The sequence below is a fragment of the Diplotaxodon limnothrissa genome, linkage group LG10, assembly GCF_057381915.1.
Source record: "Diplotaxodon limnothrissa isolate DT_005_m linkage group LG10, D_limnothrissa_male_GT1.1, whole genome shotgun sequence".
NCBI lineage: Eukaryota > Metazoa > Chordata > Actinopteri > Cichliformes > Cichlidae > Diplotaxodon > Diplotaxodon limnothrissa.
Window position 1 is genome coordinate 35,082,828 of NC_140605.1, and position 17,971 is coordinate 35,100,798.

The 17,971-nt window shown below is 41.8% G+C and overlaps 1 protein-coding gene across 1 annotated transcript; it reads left to right on the forward strand.

The window, feature by feature from the left end:
- The first annotated feature begins 13,755 nt into the window (after nucleotides 1-13,755).
- Nucleotides 13,756-17,493, forward strand: LOC146624832 (GTPase IMAP family member 9-like). The gene is made up of 2 exons (XM_085364789.1): nucleotides 13,756-13,780; nucleotides 16,577-17,493. Exons 1-2 carry the CDS (start codon nucleotides 13,756-13,758, stop codon nucleotides 17,491-17,493), a joined length of 942 nt encoding a protein of 313 aa, XP_085220915.1.
- The last annotated feature ends 478 nt before the right edge of the window (nucleotides 17,494-17,971 follow it).

Sequence of the window (17,971 nt, forward strand, 5' to 3'; positions counted from 1 at the left end):
CGAGTGTTTGTCTTGTTCTGACCGCCGGGTTCCAGCCTGACGCCCCCACAGAGCAGCTCAGAAACAAACACCGTCCTCCCTCCGCCTACAACCACTTTCACCCTCGAGTTTCAGCACAGCTTCCATTATAAGTAAATGCACAGCCTAATTCAAGAGTCGCTCCTGTTACTGTTCAAATGATGACAGCAACATTTGAGATTTTAGCAGTTTAGCGCACGTTTAGCTGCGTGGCTTTCCTTTTTGGTTTTGCTGACTGTGCACGTGCCCTCTAGACCCCGTCTGTCGGTGTAGATAGAGCAGTTCACCGAGGCTACGATCAAACATACAGGCGTGTGTTTAAATGAAGGTTTCAGCTTTAGTTTGGGGAATTATCTCCACATGACGATGCAAAAGCCAAACCCAAGTGCTGTGAAGAGAATGTCGGTGCAACGGGTGGAGATGTGACCCTAACCACACAGACGAAGGACTCACCTTCAAGATTCAAAGTGTTTATTGTCATACAGAAGAAATTTTCTCTGTGCAATGAAATTCCTCCATTTGCTGTCCAAACACAAATGTCAAGTTAGGTAAAGTTTTAAAAGAATGCGATAAATAAGATAAAAATAAGGATAGAAAAATAATGGAGATAAATAAATAAGTACAAAATATAAGTAAGTGAAGACGTGTGTATGCAGATGTCAATGTAGATGGATGTACAAAGGAGCTTAATGTGCAAAAAAACATGTGCAAAGTGTCCTGATGTGCAAAATTGCATTTGAGGTAGTTTCGCTGTTCAAGAGTCTGATGGCAGTGAGGAAGAAGGAGTTGTTGAGTCGAGATGTTCTAGATTTCACACTTCATCACTTTCACCTTCGCCCCGAGGACAGAAGAACAGTCCGTGTTGGGGGTGTGTGGGGTCTGCGATGATAGATGCTCTGCAGAGAGGGCAGCAGAGTCCTGGTGATCTTCTCTGCAGTTGTTATCACTCTCTGCTGGCGTTTGCGGTCCGTAGCAGTAGTGCTGCTCTGCTAGACGCTGCTGAGGATCTTGGCAGACAAACCAAATTTCCTCGGCCTCCTCAGGAAATAAAGCCGCTCCTGGGCCTTCTTGACCAGCTGTGTGGTGTTCGGTGTCCACGTGAGGTCCTCTGAGATGAGCTGCTCACTCTTTCCACTTCACGCTCCCGGATAAACAGCGGCTGGTGAGGCCTCCTCTTCTTCCTCATGTCCACTTTCATCTCCTTTGTCTTATCAGTGTTGAGGGTGAGGTTGTTGTCCTCACACCATGACACCAGACCGGCCGCCTCTCTCCTATAAGCCGCCTCGTATGATGTTCTCTTTGTTGGAGGCGACACAGTCGTGGGTGTACAGGGTGTAGAGGGTGGGACTGAGGACGCAACCCTGTGGAACGCCAGTGTTTGTAATAATGCTGGCTGAAGTCCTGTTGCCGATCCTGATGGACGGTGGCCTGCCAGTCAAAGAGTCCTGTAGCCGGTCACATAGGGTGGGGTGCAGGCCGAGTTTTGCCAGCTTGTGGATGAGTTTGTGTGGGATGAGAGTATTGAAGGCGGAGCTGTAATCAACCAATAGTACCCTGATGTAGGAGTCATTGTTTCTAGGTTGGAGAGTGAGCAGTAAAGGGCAGCAGCGATGGCGTCTGACGTGGACCTGTTGGGCCGTAGGCATACTGCAGGGGATCCAGAGTGTCTGGGATGTTGCTCTGGATGTAGGCCAGCGCCATTCTCTCAAAACACTTTGCAATAATTGGAGTGAGTGCAACTGGTCTGTAGTCGTTTAGGCAGGTGGCTGGGCTTTTCTTGGGGTGAGGGATCATAGTTGTGGTTTTGAAGCATGTGGGAACGATGCTCTGGCTGAAGGAAAGGTTGAAGATGGAGGTGAGAACATCAGCCAGCTCGTTGCACATGCTTTAAGGGCCTGTCCAGGGATGTTGTCTGGTCTGCCTTGCGGGGGGTGATCTTCCTCAGGATTTTGTGTACTTGGTCTATTGAGACCGCTGGCCGGGGAGAGGGTTGGGTGATCTGCATTCTCCTTCTGCATCTAAAAAGTTTCACCTCTTTGGCCAAAACACTGAGAAAAAGCAGCATTTTACAAAATGCCCACATATGTGTGGACAAGACCTGGGAATTATTATATTATTGGTTTAAAGTGATTCAGTAATATTTAAGGCTTATTACTGACTCACTCACGGGGGTGGGCGTGGAAAGGATTTTGGCCCGAGCCGCCATTTTCGGGGGTCTAAACAAAGCGCAAGCGAAAAAGGAGCGAAGGCACACACAACAGCCATGGTTCGTTCTTGCTGTGTGGTCGGCTGCAATGTTTGATCGCACGACCGGCAAGAGAATAAGCTTGAAAAGGGTTTATCTTTTCATTCTTTCCTCACCTGGAAGCAACATGAGGCAGCTCGTGTATCGATGTTACCAAACGAAGGCGTCCAGCCTGGATAGCAGCTGTGAGACGAGCTCCAGTTCTCTTCCATCTCCAAATATCATTCCGGTAAGTTCTAAATATGTTCATATCTTTATAGCCTATTAGTTTTATTTTTGATGCGCTCTGAGCAAATTAGAACAAACATCCTACTGAATGATTTTGCAGAACTACCTTCTGTTTATAGACTTGCTAATTATTTGGCATTATTGCAGCAAACCAGCCGATGAAATGGATGAAACATCGTGACTGGGTTCCAGCGCTACACAAGGGACCTGCTGCAAACATACCACCATGCCAATCAGATTACTTCTTCCATGTGAGGGTGAAGAGGTGACCCTCCTGGATAAGATGGTGAAGGTTTGCTGCGTTTGGCGAACAGTGTGATAATAAAACCAGGGAAAAATGAAACCTGCTCCTGTTAAATATTCTTTAGTCTTTTGCTGTATAAATAGCTGTAGACACAGTAAATAAAGTAATGTTAGTAGTGGGTGATATCATGTAAACACTGTCATGATTTTGTGTGAACATTTTGTCATTTGTAAACTATAAATGACATCATCATTGTAACTGATGTGATGTTCTATAAAGTGGTTTTAATTTTAAAAAAAGAGGCAAAAATTAGTTTGTTTCTTTATTCAACTTTTGAACAGCGGGACTCAGTCAGTACATATTCAGTAAATGCAAATTATTTACACAGCAGTGCACTACAGGCATAAATCTAGACCCCTAGATAAAACATGATGGCATTATAGCAGTGACGACTCCTCCACAGTAGCAGGTGGGATTTTTCTGTTTTGAGGACGGCTCCTTTTACCTGTCACTACAGATGGTCTGTTTATGTTTTGATTGAGAGCCTTTTTTTGGGCAGCTGAAGAGGAGAAGTCTATCTTATGGCCAACCTCTGGCTGTATCTTGGTCACATTACCCAGAAAAACCCAGTATGCAGGTTCATCTGTAACAGTCCTTGTGCCACGGATCAACACTGTTGCTTCTACATTAAACAGAAGAGCAGTGACGTGGCTGCAGGTCTCCACGACTCCGGCCATACAGGTGCAGCGGGCGGCTTCAACCTTCCCTGTGATGCTCACAGTGACCCATGGCTGCAATGCTGGTTCATTCAGTCTTTGAGAGTGCAGGACCTGAAACACACACAGACAAAGTTCATTTATGACAAGAACTATGAGCCAAGGCCGACGTAAATGTGTTTAATCTACTTTATCATAAATGTAACAAAGTGTTTAGAAAGTTAGCACATACATGTCATTTTTCATTTCTTTATGTGTCCATCTATAGAACGCTGCAGGTTATAGTGTAAATCTGCCTGTTCTCTGTCAGAAACCTGCCAGCAGAAAATGAACCTAAAGTATGTAATGCAAGGATGTCATCACTTTAGAGATGGAGAAAGCATAAAGTGACAATTATGAACCACTTAATATGATAAGGAGATTCTGCAGGTCATTGATCAAAGTATAAAACTACAATAAAATGTATTTTTAGTGACACAGAATACAAACATGGAAGCAAGATATATAATTAGGATTATTTATAATAAACATGAATAAATGATTGCGATTTCTTTAACCATAGAGAATAACTAAATCCTTCAGGACAGTGTCTCATCAATGCACTGAACTCACTGTGTTATACACCTAACAGCCTCCACATGTTCTCACTGTAATTTCCCCTCATGAATGAATTTATGCTGCAGTAATATGAATATTTGCAGGGAAATCAAACGCATTTCACACGCAGTACTCGAGCTGACTTACCTTTGTTTGAATGACGACTTGTACGCGCTGACAAGGTACGAGAATATGTCAGGCTACGGTCTTCAGGGTTTCTACTCCACGGCCGTGTTTCATACGGGTCCACATTTCCAATGCATGCTATTTTCTGCAAGTACTGCCGCGTCGCCTCTGAATGAAATCGGTCTCTATACAGTTCATTCTCTTTTGAGCTGCTTTTAAGCATCTTGTAGTCGTCGTTGCAACACAGTGTGTTTGTTTTGATTCGTAGACCCCGAAAATGGCGCCGCACTCCCACAATGCATTGCGGCGTGATGTCAACTCCAAAGCCCTATAGTGTCACATCTGTCAAGTCCCCCTCGCCCTTTGTGTGTTTTGGTGATGTCTTTGTCTCCCATCATCTCCTTAACTATCCCACTTAAGTTTGTGTCTCTGCTTCCTGTTTTATTTTGACAGCCTCGTGTTCCGTGGTCATTGTGTTTAGTTTTGCTTCCCATGAGGCGTCATGTTCATGTGTGTCAACGGTGTACCCCGTGTGCGTCCACTTCCCTTTATGTTCTGCTGTCATTCATTCTCGGTCAGGTCGTTTGTTATGTTCCTGCCATGTTTCCAGGATTTCACACTTTCAGATATTCAGATATTTTTTGTCAGGTTTCCATGTTTAGGGTTTTTTCATGTTTCTAATTTCCCAGTTTAGGTTTTGTCCACTTTTGTTTTGACTTGGCCTTTTTCTTTTTGTACTGCTTAATCAGCCATAATAAACGGCTCGTTAGAAGTTTCATTTTCACGTGTCTGTGTTTGGGTCCTGCTTCCGTTGATTGTGACAACCAGATGAAATTCAGGGAACTACTGTCTTTCACATTCCATCACTAACCACGGTCACACGTCCAGAATCCTTTTAAAACTAACTGTGATTGGTTCTCGGTCTACCCATCTATTGCAGTACTCTTTCTGGCATCGTTGTATTGTACTCATATTGTATAAAGCATTTCGTTTTATTCTATTCTATTGTGTACAATATCTTATGGATATATTATTCCAGTGTTTTTTTTCTTCTTCTAATTTTTCTGTGCAACTTTGCACTGTCCACTGCTGTAACAAACCAAATTTCCCACGCGTGGGACTAATAAAGGTTATCTTATCTTATCACACTGAATCTTCATCATCTTCATTGGAAAATAATGAACAATGTTTTGAATATAGTGTAACAGTTGGTGAAATGTTAGTATTTGACCACTAGGCGGAGCTCTTGTAATGATAATGTAACTAACTCATTTTATTTTGTATGTTTTATTTTTGTGTTGAGCATGTTAACATTTTCCTTTTTTGCCTACCGGATTGGTGTAAAGTTAATTTGATACATGGAAAGTAACCAGTTAATTTTGTAAGTATAAGGTAAGGGCAGAGGTCACTTCCTGTTTTGGGAAGTAAGGTCAGAGAAGCTGCGCATGGTGACGGTCTAGCCGTGTAAAAGTCAAGCTAAGAAAGAAGAAATAAGCCCTAAGTTCCAGTTACACCGGTTTGTCTACTTGCAGGCCAAAGTGGTATGTTTGTTTATATTTTGTGAATTTTATATTGTAATATGTTTTAATGCTGAAATATAATTTTCTTGTACATTTGTATTCACCAGTTCTACGGTGTACCTGTACGTTAAGAGAAGCACAGTAAACATCAGTGAAGAAGAACTCTCGTGTCTCTCGTGTATGTGTACAAGCCGGCATAGTAGAACACTCCACTGCTCCGGAGAAGGCAACGAGATGGTTGGACCGAAGCTACTAGCAAGAGACGCTACTAGCAAGAGAAGCTACTAGCAAGAGAAGTATCACATGCTCCAGCAAATGCATTGAATACGTAAAGAAGCAAGCTAACAAGTGAAAGATAGTCAAGCAAGCACAAAAGTCCGTGTCTTGGAAGTAACAAAGCACTTGTAAATTGTTATCAAGCCTCAGTTCCATTTGAAATTCAAAGTGACCTTTCATATTAAGGAGCAGCTAAAATCAAGATTTATCAAGTAAATGTTAAAGTCAAGTGAAAATACTATTAAGACAACATGGCAGATGAAAATGAAGATGCAATACAGCCCACTGAAGAAGAAAGTGCTGATGATAATTTTCAAAATGATGAAAGTAAAGAGCAGAAAAATGGAGAAGAAACTCCACAGTGCTCAGTATTTACTGAAGGCACACAGTCAGAAAGCTTACGCAGAAGCCAGCGCACACGCACTCTCACTGAAAAGGGACAATTCTTACAAGAAGCCAAGTTAAATGACTTGACAAACAATTTTGAGCGAGTTTACAAGAAGTGGAAATACCACATAAACTTATTTAAAAGAATGGTGAAGAGTAAAGACATTGAGTTAATACCTGAAGCTGTAAGTGTTATAGACACTAGTATGACTGACATCTGTAACATTCATGATGAGATCAGAAAAATACAAAGTCCTGATATTGAAATGCGCAGAAGATGTGATATGTGCATGGCTATCAGTGAAACTGCCAGAGCAAAGGCTCGGTGCCTTTTAGAAGAAGATGGTGATCCAAATAGTATACCCTGGCCTGATTCAGAGTCCGTGTATGACAGCAGTTCATCCAGCGCTTCTTCAAGGATCACATATAAGTCAAGGTCTATCTCTGGGATGTCAAAGCAATCATCTCTGGTCACACTACAACAAAGACAAGAAGCTGCAGCTGATGTAGCAGCTACAGAAGAAGTCATTAAAATAATGAAAACACAGCATCAGTGTGAGGAAGAAATCAGAGAACTTGAAGTTGAGGATGCAAGGAAAAGAGCTCAATTTCTAACTGAGAGCACCTCAATAAAGACAAGGTTAGATGAAAAGAGAAAGGAAGTGGAACTTTTGAGAGAATTGCAAAAGCGTAATGCAGCACAAGCAAGACTGAAAGTGTATGCTGAAAGTGTGAATAGTGAGGATGAAGACAAATCTCCTGTTCATTCCCAAGTAAGACAAGATAGTTCCTTCCCGCAACCAAGCTTTCCAAATGTGAACTCAAAACCATTCATCCCCTCTCAAGTTAGAGCTCCGCAACAAACTGCACCTCTCCAAGCCTCTGTCCCTCAAACAGCAATTCGTAGTGCAAATGAAACGCCCTCCACTGATCTTGTAAGGATGCTCGCTGAAGCTATCACTGCAAACAGAATCCCAATCCCAGAGCCTCCAGTCTTCACAGGTGATCCACTGCAGTATAATGACTGGAAGTTGTCTTTTCAAACATTAGTTGACCGCAAGAATCTGCCAATTCAAGAAAAGCTATTCTTCCTGAGAAAGTATGTTGGAGGTTCAGCGAAGAAGGCTATTGAAGGACATTTTCTGGTTGGAACAGACACCGCTTATCATGCTGCCTGGGAGATACTCAACGACAGGTTTGGAGATCCCTTTGTGATAGGCAAATCATATCGTGACAAGATTCAGTCATGGCCAAAAATTAACAACAAAGACACTAAAGATCTACGTGAGTTTGCAGATTTTCTAAGCAGTGTTGAGTCAGCCATACCTTATGTTCAAGGTTTACAAGTTTTGCATGACTGCGTGGAAAATCAGAGGATAGCTGCAAAGCTGCCTGATTGGCTAAGTGCACGGTGGAACAGAACGGTGACAGAGTTTCAAGATGAACACAGAATGTTCCCAGATTTTAGTCATTTTGTCAAATTCCTGAATAAAGAAGCAAGAATTGCATGTAATCCTATCACTTCTCTGCCTGCAATAAAGCCGACTGAACAAGACAAGCATGCATTCAAAGACAAGCCCAAAAGAAACTACATGCTGAATGCTAAGTCACTTAGTACAAGCTCTAGTGAAAGGACAAATGTCACATGTCTCTTTTGTAAGAAACCTGGTCACACGCTTCAGAAATGTCGCAAGATAATGGACAAGTCAGTTGAAGAGAGAGTAAAGTTTGTGCAGTCTGAAAAACTGTGCTTTGGTTGCCTCAAGACTGGTCATAACTCTAAGAACTGCACTTCCAGAAGTGTGTGTGACAAATGCCAAAAGCCTCACCCAACTTGTCTACATCAAGACAGAGAGAAAAGAGACAAGGAACAAAGAAAGAATAGCCAACAACAATTTAAGGCTAACCAGGAAACAGAGGTTTCTGAAGTACAAGAGCAAGTATCTAACCAAGTTACATCCAACAGAGTTGTGCAACAAAAGTCAAAAGGTTGTACTTCCTCAGTTGTCCCAGTTTATGTATCCACTGTGGATGAACCAGAGAATGAAAAGTTGGTGTATGCTTTGCTCGATACTCAAAGTGACACCACTTTCATCTTGAAAGACACAGCTCAGTCGCTCAACGCCATGTTAGAGCCAGTTAAACTCAAGATTTCCACTATAACGTCCAAAACAAAAGTTGTTTCAAGCAGCAAGTTAAAGGACTTACAAGTAAGAGGCATTTACTCTGTAACGAGAATCAAACTACCAACAAGCTATACCAGAGACTACATTCCTGCTAACAGATCACATATTCCCACAAACAAAACAGCAGAGAACTGGTCACATTTGAAACATTTATCAAAGGAGATGGCTCCCAAGCTTGATTGTGAAGTTGGACTACTGATCGGATATAACTGTCCTCAAGCATTGCTCCCTCTAGCGGTGGTCAGTGGTGATCGAGACCAGCCATTTGCACAGAAATCTTTGCTTGGCTGGAGCATCATTGGCTACAGTGACTCTGAAGGTGATTGTGAAGATGAAATAGGAGTAAGCCATCGTGTTATTGTTAGACAAGTCTTGCCAGCTGTAGGACCAGCTCACAAGCTCAAAACGGAAGTTCACTTTGTAAGCAGAAACAAAGTCAAAGAAATACTTACTCCAGCCGAGATACTTAATGTGCTAGAGATGGACTTTGTTGAAAAAAGTGTTGAAGAAGAGTCAATGTCACAAGAAGATCTACGGTTTCTAGCCAAAGTAAAAGAAGGCATAAAACAAAGGCAAGATGGCCACTTTGAAATGCCACTACCCTTCAGACAAGAAAGACCTGACTTGCCAAACAACAAACTTTGTGCAGAACACAGACTGAAGTGTTTAGAAAGGCGTCTCAGAAAAGACGAGCGCTACTACAAGGACTACGTGACTTTCATGCAAGACATCATAAAGAGAGGTGACGCAGAGAAAGTGCCAGAGGCTGAGCTAAATAATCAACCAGCATGGTACATTCCTCACCATGGCGTCTACCATCCGCAGAAGCCAAATAAGATCCGCGTCGTCTTTGATTGCTCTGCAAGGTTCCAGAATACATCGCTCAACGAGCATCTCCTGTCAGGACCTGACCTCACAAATACTCTTGTTGGAGTTCTGTGTCGTTTCAGGAAAGGACGTGTAGCTGTCATGTGTGACGTGGAGCGCATGTTTCACCAGTTTCATGTTGCCCCAAAGGATCAAGATTACCTCCGATTCCTATGGTGGGAGGATGGTAACATGGAAAAGTCCACATCAGTGTTTCGCATGAGAGTCCACTTGTTTGGTGCAGCATCTTCACCAGGATGCGCAAACTTTGGATTCAAGCATGTCGCTGCGCAAGGTGAAAATAAGTTCAGTGAAGCCACGGTGAAGTTCATGCAACGCAACTTCTACGTGGACGACGGTTTGGTGAGTGTGGATTCAGTGCAAGAAGCTATTCAACTTGTAAAGGAAGCTAGAGAACTGTGTGCCACGGGTAAGCTGCACCTGCACAAGTTCATTAGCAACAGCAAGGAAGTGATTGCTGCTATCCCAAAGGAAGAATGTGTAGCAGGAGCAACTGATCTGGATCTGGCACTAGGAGAGCCAAAGATAGAAAGAGCCTTAGGGGTCCAATGGTGTGTAAGCTCAGACACCTTTCAATTCAGGGTGATTGTAAAGAATAACCCCTTCACTAGAAGAGGAGTGCTCTCGACAGTGGCCTCAATATTCGACCCACTTGGATTCGTCGCTCCGTTCATTTTAGTTGGTAAGAAACTCCTCCAAAGAATGTGTCAGGAAAAGCTGGACTGGGACGAGCCACTTCCAGAAGATCTCAAGCCTCAATGGGAAGCTTGGCTCAGAGACCTCCAGAACCTGTCCTCCATAAAGATATCACGTTGTTATGTCCCATCAACATCTGACCAAGTGAAGCAGTATGAGTTACACAGCTTTTCTGATGCCAGTGTAACCGGTTATGGTGTGTGCTCATACTTGAGAACAGTGACCAAGTTTGGAGAAGTACAGTGCACTCTTGTGATGGGTAAAGCAAGAGTCGCTCCTACTAAAGTGACAACCATCCCAAGATTGGAGCTTTCTGCGGCTGTAGTAGCTACGAGAGCAGCTGACTTTCTAAAGAGAGAATTGGAGATCCAAAATATTCAGGAGTACTACTGGACTGATTCCAAAGTTGTCCTTGGTTATATTAACAACGACGCAAGGCGCTTTCATGTATTCGTTGCTAACAGAATACAGAGAATCAGATCAAGTACAGAACCAAGTCAATGGCAATACGTTGCCTCTGAACAAAATCCTGCAGATCACGCGTCACGTGGAGTCATGACAAAAGAACTAGTACAGTCCAACTGGTTCACAGGACCAAGTTTTTTATGGCAAAAGGAACTACCACAAGAAGATGCTAAAGTGAAAGAGATCAGTATCGAAGATCCAGAACTCAAAGTCACAACAGTATTCGCAGTTAAGGCAAAAGAAGAGAAATCCATTTTAGAACGACTGGAAAAATTCTCAGATTGGACGAGAGTTGTGAAAGCAATAGCAAGATTAAGACGACGTGTAAAGTATGCAAAGAACTCAAAGGAAATGTCCAATGAAAGTACTACGTTGGAAGAAAGGAAAGAAGCCGAGGAGTTCATCATACAGACAGTTCAACAAGAAGCATTTGGAAAGGAAATTAAGATCATAAAGGATAAGGAGGAAGTCAGACCATCTCACTCAAAGCTACTTCAGTTAAGTCCATTCCTTGATCAACACAATATCTTGAGGGTAGGAGGAAGACTTACAAAAGCATCAATCCATCCCAACATCAAACACCCAGCCATTCTGCCAAAGAAACATCATGTGTCGCACCTGCTCATCAAACATTTTCATGAGAAGACGCATCATCAAGGCCGAGGGATGACAGTAAATGAGATACGGTCCAATGGCATATGGGTAATTGGCTGCAGTACTGAAGTATCGTCATTTATATACAAATGTGTCAAATGTAGAAAGTACAGGAAAGGCAATCAAGAACAAAGGATGGGCGACCTGCCACCAGAAAGACTGGAAGCTACCCCTCCATTTACATACAGCGGTATGGACTGCTTCGGACCATTCTGTGTAAAAGAAGGGAGGAAAGACTTGAAGAGATATGGACTCTTGTTTACATGTATGTGCTCGAGAGCTATACATATAGAAGTTCTAGATGATCTCAGTGCAGACTGTTTTCTCAATGCACTCCGTTGTTTCATAGCAATACGTGGCAACGTAGGTCAGCTGCATTGTGATCAAGGCACCAATTTTATCGGTGCAAGAAACGAGCTTCTAACGCAAGCAACCAAGAGAAAGTCAAAGAGCTGGGAATAACTTTCGTTTTCAACCCACCTGCTTCTAGCCACATGGGAGGAGTCTGGGAGAGGCAGATTCGGACAATAAGAAATGTTCTGAAATCCATTCTTGACCAGTCAGCTTCAAGATTAGACACTTCATCATTGAGAACGTTCATGTATGAAGCTATGGCAATAGTAAACAGTCGACCACTAACTGTAGAGTCTATCAACGACCCTGTAGGACTGGAGCCGTTGACACCCAACCATATTTTGACGATGAAGTCAGCAGTGATCTCACCACCACCTGGAGAATTCGCTAAAGAAGATCTCTACCTCCAGAAAAGATGGAAACGAGTACAATATTTGGCGAATGTATTTTGGACAAGGTGGAGAAAGGAATATCTGTTAAACCTGCAACAGAGAAGCAAATGGAATAAAAACAGAAGAAATGCAAAAATAAATGACATTGTGTTATTACAAGAAGACTGTCTTCCAAGAAATCAATGGAAACTTGCCAAAGTTGTGGAAGTCACTCCAGGGGCTGACGGCAGAGTCAGAAAAGTTAAGCTTCTCATCGGTGACTCTACTAGAGACAATAAGGGGAAGCACACAACTAAGACGATTTTAGAGAGACCCATACATAAGACTATACTTTTACTTGAAGCAGAGTAAAGACTCAACATAATGTTTATTGGTTAACCTTCGCTAAGTTCATTGTTGGGTCAAATTCCTTTAGGATCACACATGCTGTTGCGATAGTGTGATGGTGGGAGTGTAACAGTTGGTGAAATGTTAGTATTTGACCACTAGGCGGAGCTCTTGTAATGATAATGTAACTAACTCATTTTATTTTGTATGTTTTATTTTTGTGTTGAGCATGTTAACATTTTCCTTTTTTGCCTACCGGATTGGTGTAAAGTTAATTTGATACATGGAAAGTAACCAGTTAATTTTGTAAGTATAAGGTAAGGGCAGAGGTCACTTCCTGTTTTGGGAAGTAAGGTCAGAGAAGCTGCGCATGGTGACGGTCTAGCCGTGTAAAAGTCAAGCTAAGAAAGAAGAAATAAGCCCTAAGTTCCAATTACACCGGTTTGTCTACTTGCAGGCCAAAGTGGTATGTTTGTTTATATTTTGTGAATTTTATATTGTAATATGTTTTAATGCTGAAATATAATTTTCTTGTACATTTGTATTCACCAGTTCTACGGTGTACCTGTACGTTAAGAGAAGCACAGTAAACATCAGTGAAGAAGAACTCTCGTGTCTCTCGTGTATGTGTACAAGCCGGCATATATAGAACCAATAAAATGACTGATCGTCATAGAGCTAAACCCAGATCCCCCCTCCCTACCCCCACATCCTCTAAACCACTTCACTGAGATCTCAGTGGAAACACTAAAACACAGTCTAACAGTCTAAACTCTGTTAAAGAAGCCCTCTCTGGAGGGTTCATTTCCACGCAGCCATTTTTATTCCAAATGTTAGAGAAGACTGGGGCCAGCGGTCATAATTCCTACTATGAATACTCTCCTTCTTTTCTTGCGTAACACTTGCAGCGGTTTTCTGTCCAGTCATCGGGGCATATGAAACTTTCTCTTTCACTCTCGGCCACAGTAACAGCACATGGGTTTGGCTTGGGTCTCCCCCACAGTTCCCAAACTCACGGTCACACCACCACATCATGTTAGGACCATTGCCACAAACGATTTTTTTACTTTATGAGTATATGAGCGTAGATTATGACGTGTTAAATGCAACCATTAGTGTTGTGGATGTAAACAAGGTCCACAGAGACCTACAGAGGAAAATTGCAATTAATTTTCAGCTCAATCAGCTGTTGTAATCAAACGTTGTATTTGATGTCATTCATTGTTCAAGTTGTTCTTTTCTTATAGCTGCATCATGGTAACATTTGTAACCTGGGTTACCCATTTTTCCTCATCTCTTCTATCTGTGAGCGCGTATAACGATGTCACATGTTTGAGGGCAGGACTAGAAGCAGACTCTCATACTGAGACACTATAAACAGAAAGCAGTCAGACATGCAACACAATTACAAACAAGCCGCTTACAGAGGGACAAACATGGACAGCACATATGCTCTGCTAGGTAAGTACATGGAAACTAATAGAGCTCACTACACGTCTGTTTTTAGGACTTATGTTCTCTTCTCTATTTCTTTGGTTGTTTTGTTTTTGTTGTTTTTATGTTTTTATTATTATTTGTAGAATCTGATCTAACATATTCAGTCAGTAATTGTTTTGGGGTTTTTTTTATGTTTTTTTTTTTAAATAGAGATTGAAAATATGACGTCATTCAGGGGTAAAACCGCAAAGGATTCTGGGAACTCGTGGCGAGCGGTACTAGCGCACGCAGGCTTTCAATTGAACTCAGTTACACAGCGATAAAAAGAAACACAAAATGGCAAAAAGCTGTTGTATTATTAACTGCAATAGCCGGTCACATGACAGCCACAGGAAGCCGACGGGTAAAGAGATCGGTTGTTATCGGATTACGTCGTTGAAGAGAAATTGTTCGAGCCATGTTTCCGAAGTAACAAAGAGCCAGAGGTGTGGACTCGAGTCACATGACTTGGACTCGAGTCAGACTCGAGTCATTAATTTTATGACTTTAGACTTGACTTGAAAAAACTTTCTAAGACTTGTGACTTGACTTGGACTTTTACACCAATGACCTGGGACTTGAATTGGACTTGAACCGGTTTACTTGAAAAGACTTGATATTTCACCCCAAATATAAAATTTAACATGCATATTATATAGAGATTGAAAATGTGACGTCATTCACGGGTAGAACCGCAAAGGATTCTGGGAACTCGTGGCAAGAGGTACTAGCGCACGCAGGCTTTCAATTAAAATCAGTCACACAGCGATAAAAAGAAACACAAAAATGTCAAGAAGCTGTTGTATTATTAACTGCAATAGCCGGTCGCATGACAGCCACGGGAAGCCGACGGGTAAAGAGATCGGTTGTTATCGGATTACGTCGTTGAAGAGAAATTGTTCGAGCCATGTTTCCGAAGTAACAAAGACGCGACGGATGGCCTGGATTGCAGCCATTCAAAGATCAAATATAACGTCCCAGAACCCTCCAGCTCACAGGTTAGTCTGCTCCAAGCATTTACAGGAAGGTCAGTGTTTTTTAGTAGTTAATACTAGAGATGGACCGATCCGATATTACGTATCGGTATCGGTCCGATACTGACCTAAATTACTGGATCGGATATCGGAGAAAAATAAAAAATGTAATCCGATCCATTAAATATCACGAAAGCACCTCACAAAACTTGCAACACGCCGTAACTCACCTCAGAACGTTAGCACGTCGGAGCAGTATGCATCACGTGATAGAGCGGCTGTGGCATGCGGGACCTGTCGGTGGTCTGGATAGCATTTGGAGCTTCGCTAGCAACCCGGCATTTCATCTCCGACAAAGTTATCCCGAGAGAAGTAAAGCAAGTGTGTAAGTCCATCTCTGAATGTTTGTAAAGCATTCCTGCGTTAAGCTTAACGAGCGACTGCCTCTCGCTCTCCGGCTGCTACTTCAATCGTGAAACTGCTTAACGATCAGCTGATCGGCTTTTCTGTCGCGAGTCCGTGTCTCTGGTTTGTTTTTGGCCCACTTTGCACCAGAAAGAGGAAACCAGCGGCTGAACAACAGCAGCACGTTTAAGCTTGATCAGCTGTTGTTAGAATTTATTTAATATTACTTTCTACTCGAGGATCGTTTTTCTACGTAGCTGACGCTGGTAACTGTGCAGGGGCGGATCTAGCAAAGTTTAGCCAGGGGGGCCGATAGGGCATGAACAGGGAAAAGGGGGCACAAAGACATACTTTTCTTTCTTATTCTCATTTAAAATGTCGAGCTTTTAATAAATAATTATCTGACACCCAAAGTTTTAATTTGATGTAAAATGAATAGAAGTCAATTACTGTATATAGTGACTATTAAGTCTAATATATATACCCTAGTAAGCTATAGTACTTTTTCCTTTGGGAAGGTACCATCTGTGCAGTCTGCAATTTTGCTGAAGAAAGATGTTGAATCTATTTAATATTTCTTGAAAAATAATTGATTTCTGTGCATTTTTTTTCACACTGCATCAAATTAAGGTTGATTACGTCGATTAAGCATCATGAGGTGGAGCGTGAGGGGTGGTTCCCTATTTTTTATTTATTTATTTTTGTTGTTGCTGGGAGTTGGAACCCTATTAGTTAGGTTGCTTAATATTTACGCTAAGTACTCTTTAAAATACCAGAATAGGGAGGATGGTGTAGGTTTAAGTTTATTAGATTGATCAGTGTTGCTGAACTATGAAATATTTTTTTTTGCATACAGGTATAACAGAATAGCTTTAGTGTAGTTGTTGTTTTAAACTTGAGTATGAACTTATACAAAATGCAAAATGCAATGCGCGAAAGTCACGTGGTCTGTCAATCTCTATTAGTGTGTGCTGAAATATGGGATTGCTGAACCTTTTCATATTGTAAATATCCAGTTATTAAACATTTTAACACGATAATGTTAATGTTGTAAAAACAGGTTGATTTTAGATGGATTGGTCCACACGTAAAACAGACCCTCTGCTTCCTGTAAATTCTATGTAACTTCTGTTTTAAAAGTTCGTATTAATATAACGTTCTTGCAGTTCTTTCTTGCAAAATTCATCACAATTGCAAGGTTTTGCTTCTCCTTCATCCATCTCAGCAGCCTGGTACTGTCTGTTACTACTGTTTAGGCTCCAGATAACTAAAGCATACTTTTTAGAGCTGATGTTTAAAAAAAAAAAACATTTCCTTCCAAAGGAAAATGGAACGAAAATGTCAGATGTACACATCTGATCAACATTAACATCAGCGTCATGTTTTTAACATTGTTTGGCAGATGATGAAGAAGAGGAAGAACCCAAGTTCCGGATAGTCCTCGTTGGGAAAACTGGAGTTGGGAAGAGCGCAACAGGAAACACCATCTTAGGAACAAGAACTTTTATATCCACAACATCTCCTTCCACAGTAACGTTAGAGTGCCGAAAGGAAACGGGAGAATTTGGTGGTCACGCGCTGGCTGTCATTGATACTCCGGGTCTGTTCGACACCAGCAAAACTGAAAAGGAGGTGAAAAGAGAGATCGCTAGATCAATCTCATTTGTTGCTCCTGGTACTCATGTGTTCCTGGTTGTGCTACAGGCTGGCAGATTCACAAAAGAAGAACAAGAAACAGTGAAAATCCTTCAGAAGGTGTTTGGAGAAACAGCAGCACAGTACACTATGGCCTTGTTCACACATGGAGACAACCTGGAGGCCGACGACATGAACATAGAAACATTTATCCATAAAAGTAAAGCTCTCAATGACTTCCTCGATCAGTGTCAGAGAAGATATCATGTTTTTAACAACAGAAAGAAAGATCCCACTCAGGTCAGAGAGCTGTTGGAGAAGATCAACACAATGGTTCAGAGAAACGGAGGAAGCTGCTACACCAATGAAAAATTCCTGGAGGCAGAGAAAGCCATAAAAAAGGAGATGGGCCGACTTCTGAGGGAAAATCCAGGCATGACATCCCAGGAAGCACGGAGACTGGCAGAGAAAGACAACTGGTTCATCCAGGCCGTTGTGGCTGCTGCTGGAGCAATTCCTGGTATTGGTCTGGGAGCTGGTGTTGGACTTGCTGTTGAAGTTGCTATTGGAGCAGGTGTTGGAGCTGTAGGAGGCCCAATTGGAGCTGCAGTGGGAGCTGTAGTGGGAGCTGTAGCTGGAGCTACAGTTGTGGCCGTGAAAAGCGGTGCATGTCCTATACAGTGAAATTCATTTAGCTGTGACTCATTAAAGTCAGCTTAACATGAAGATCAACAGTGAGGTTATTATCATATCGTGTGTTTTTACTGAATCACGTTTACTCAGATGTTTGTTTATCATGAATGTTGATGAAGTGATTATTGAGATGTTCCTGAACTCTTCAATCGAAAATAATCAGAAGGTCAGATTATTGCTGTATATGCATGAATCAAACACATTAATAATGAAAGCTGAGGAGTGGTATCCCTATTCAAATAATAACGCTACGGGTAAACGTTTAAGCTTTCAGATTATTAAAAACTCTGTTTTAGGTCAGTTTTCAATCAGAAGTAGGAGCACTGAATTATTCTTTTCATATAAAATAAAAACTGTGCCTCCACAAAAGACTAAAGAAAAAATTGGTTTAACTGTTGTTTTGTTGGTAATTTTCGCTTTGTGTTGCTGTTGTATCCTTTTATTTTTTTTCACTTATTAGAAAATGTAC

Excerpts from the sequence above, each read along its gene's own strand:
- LOC146624832 (XM_085364789.1), top strand. The coding sequence starts at position 13,756 with ATGGACAGCACATATGCTCTGCTAG. Across the intron at positions 13,781-16,576 it reads CAGCACATATGCTCTGCTAG|ATGATGAAGAAGAGGAAGAA; the intron begins GTAAGTACATGG and ends ATTGTTTGGCAG.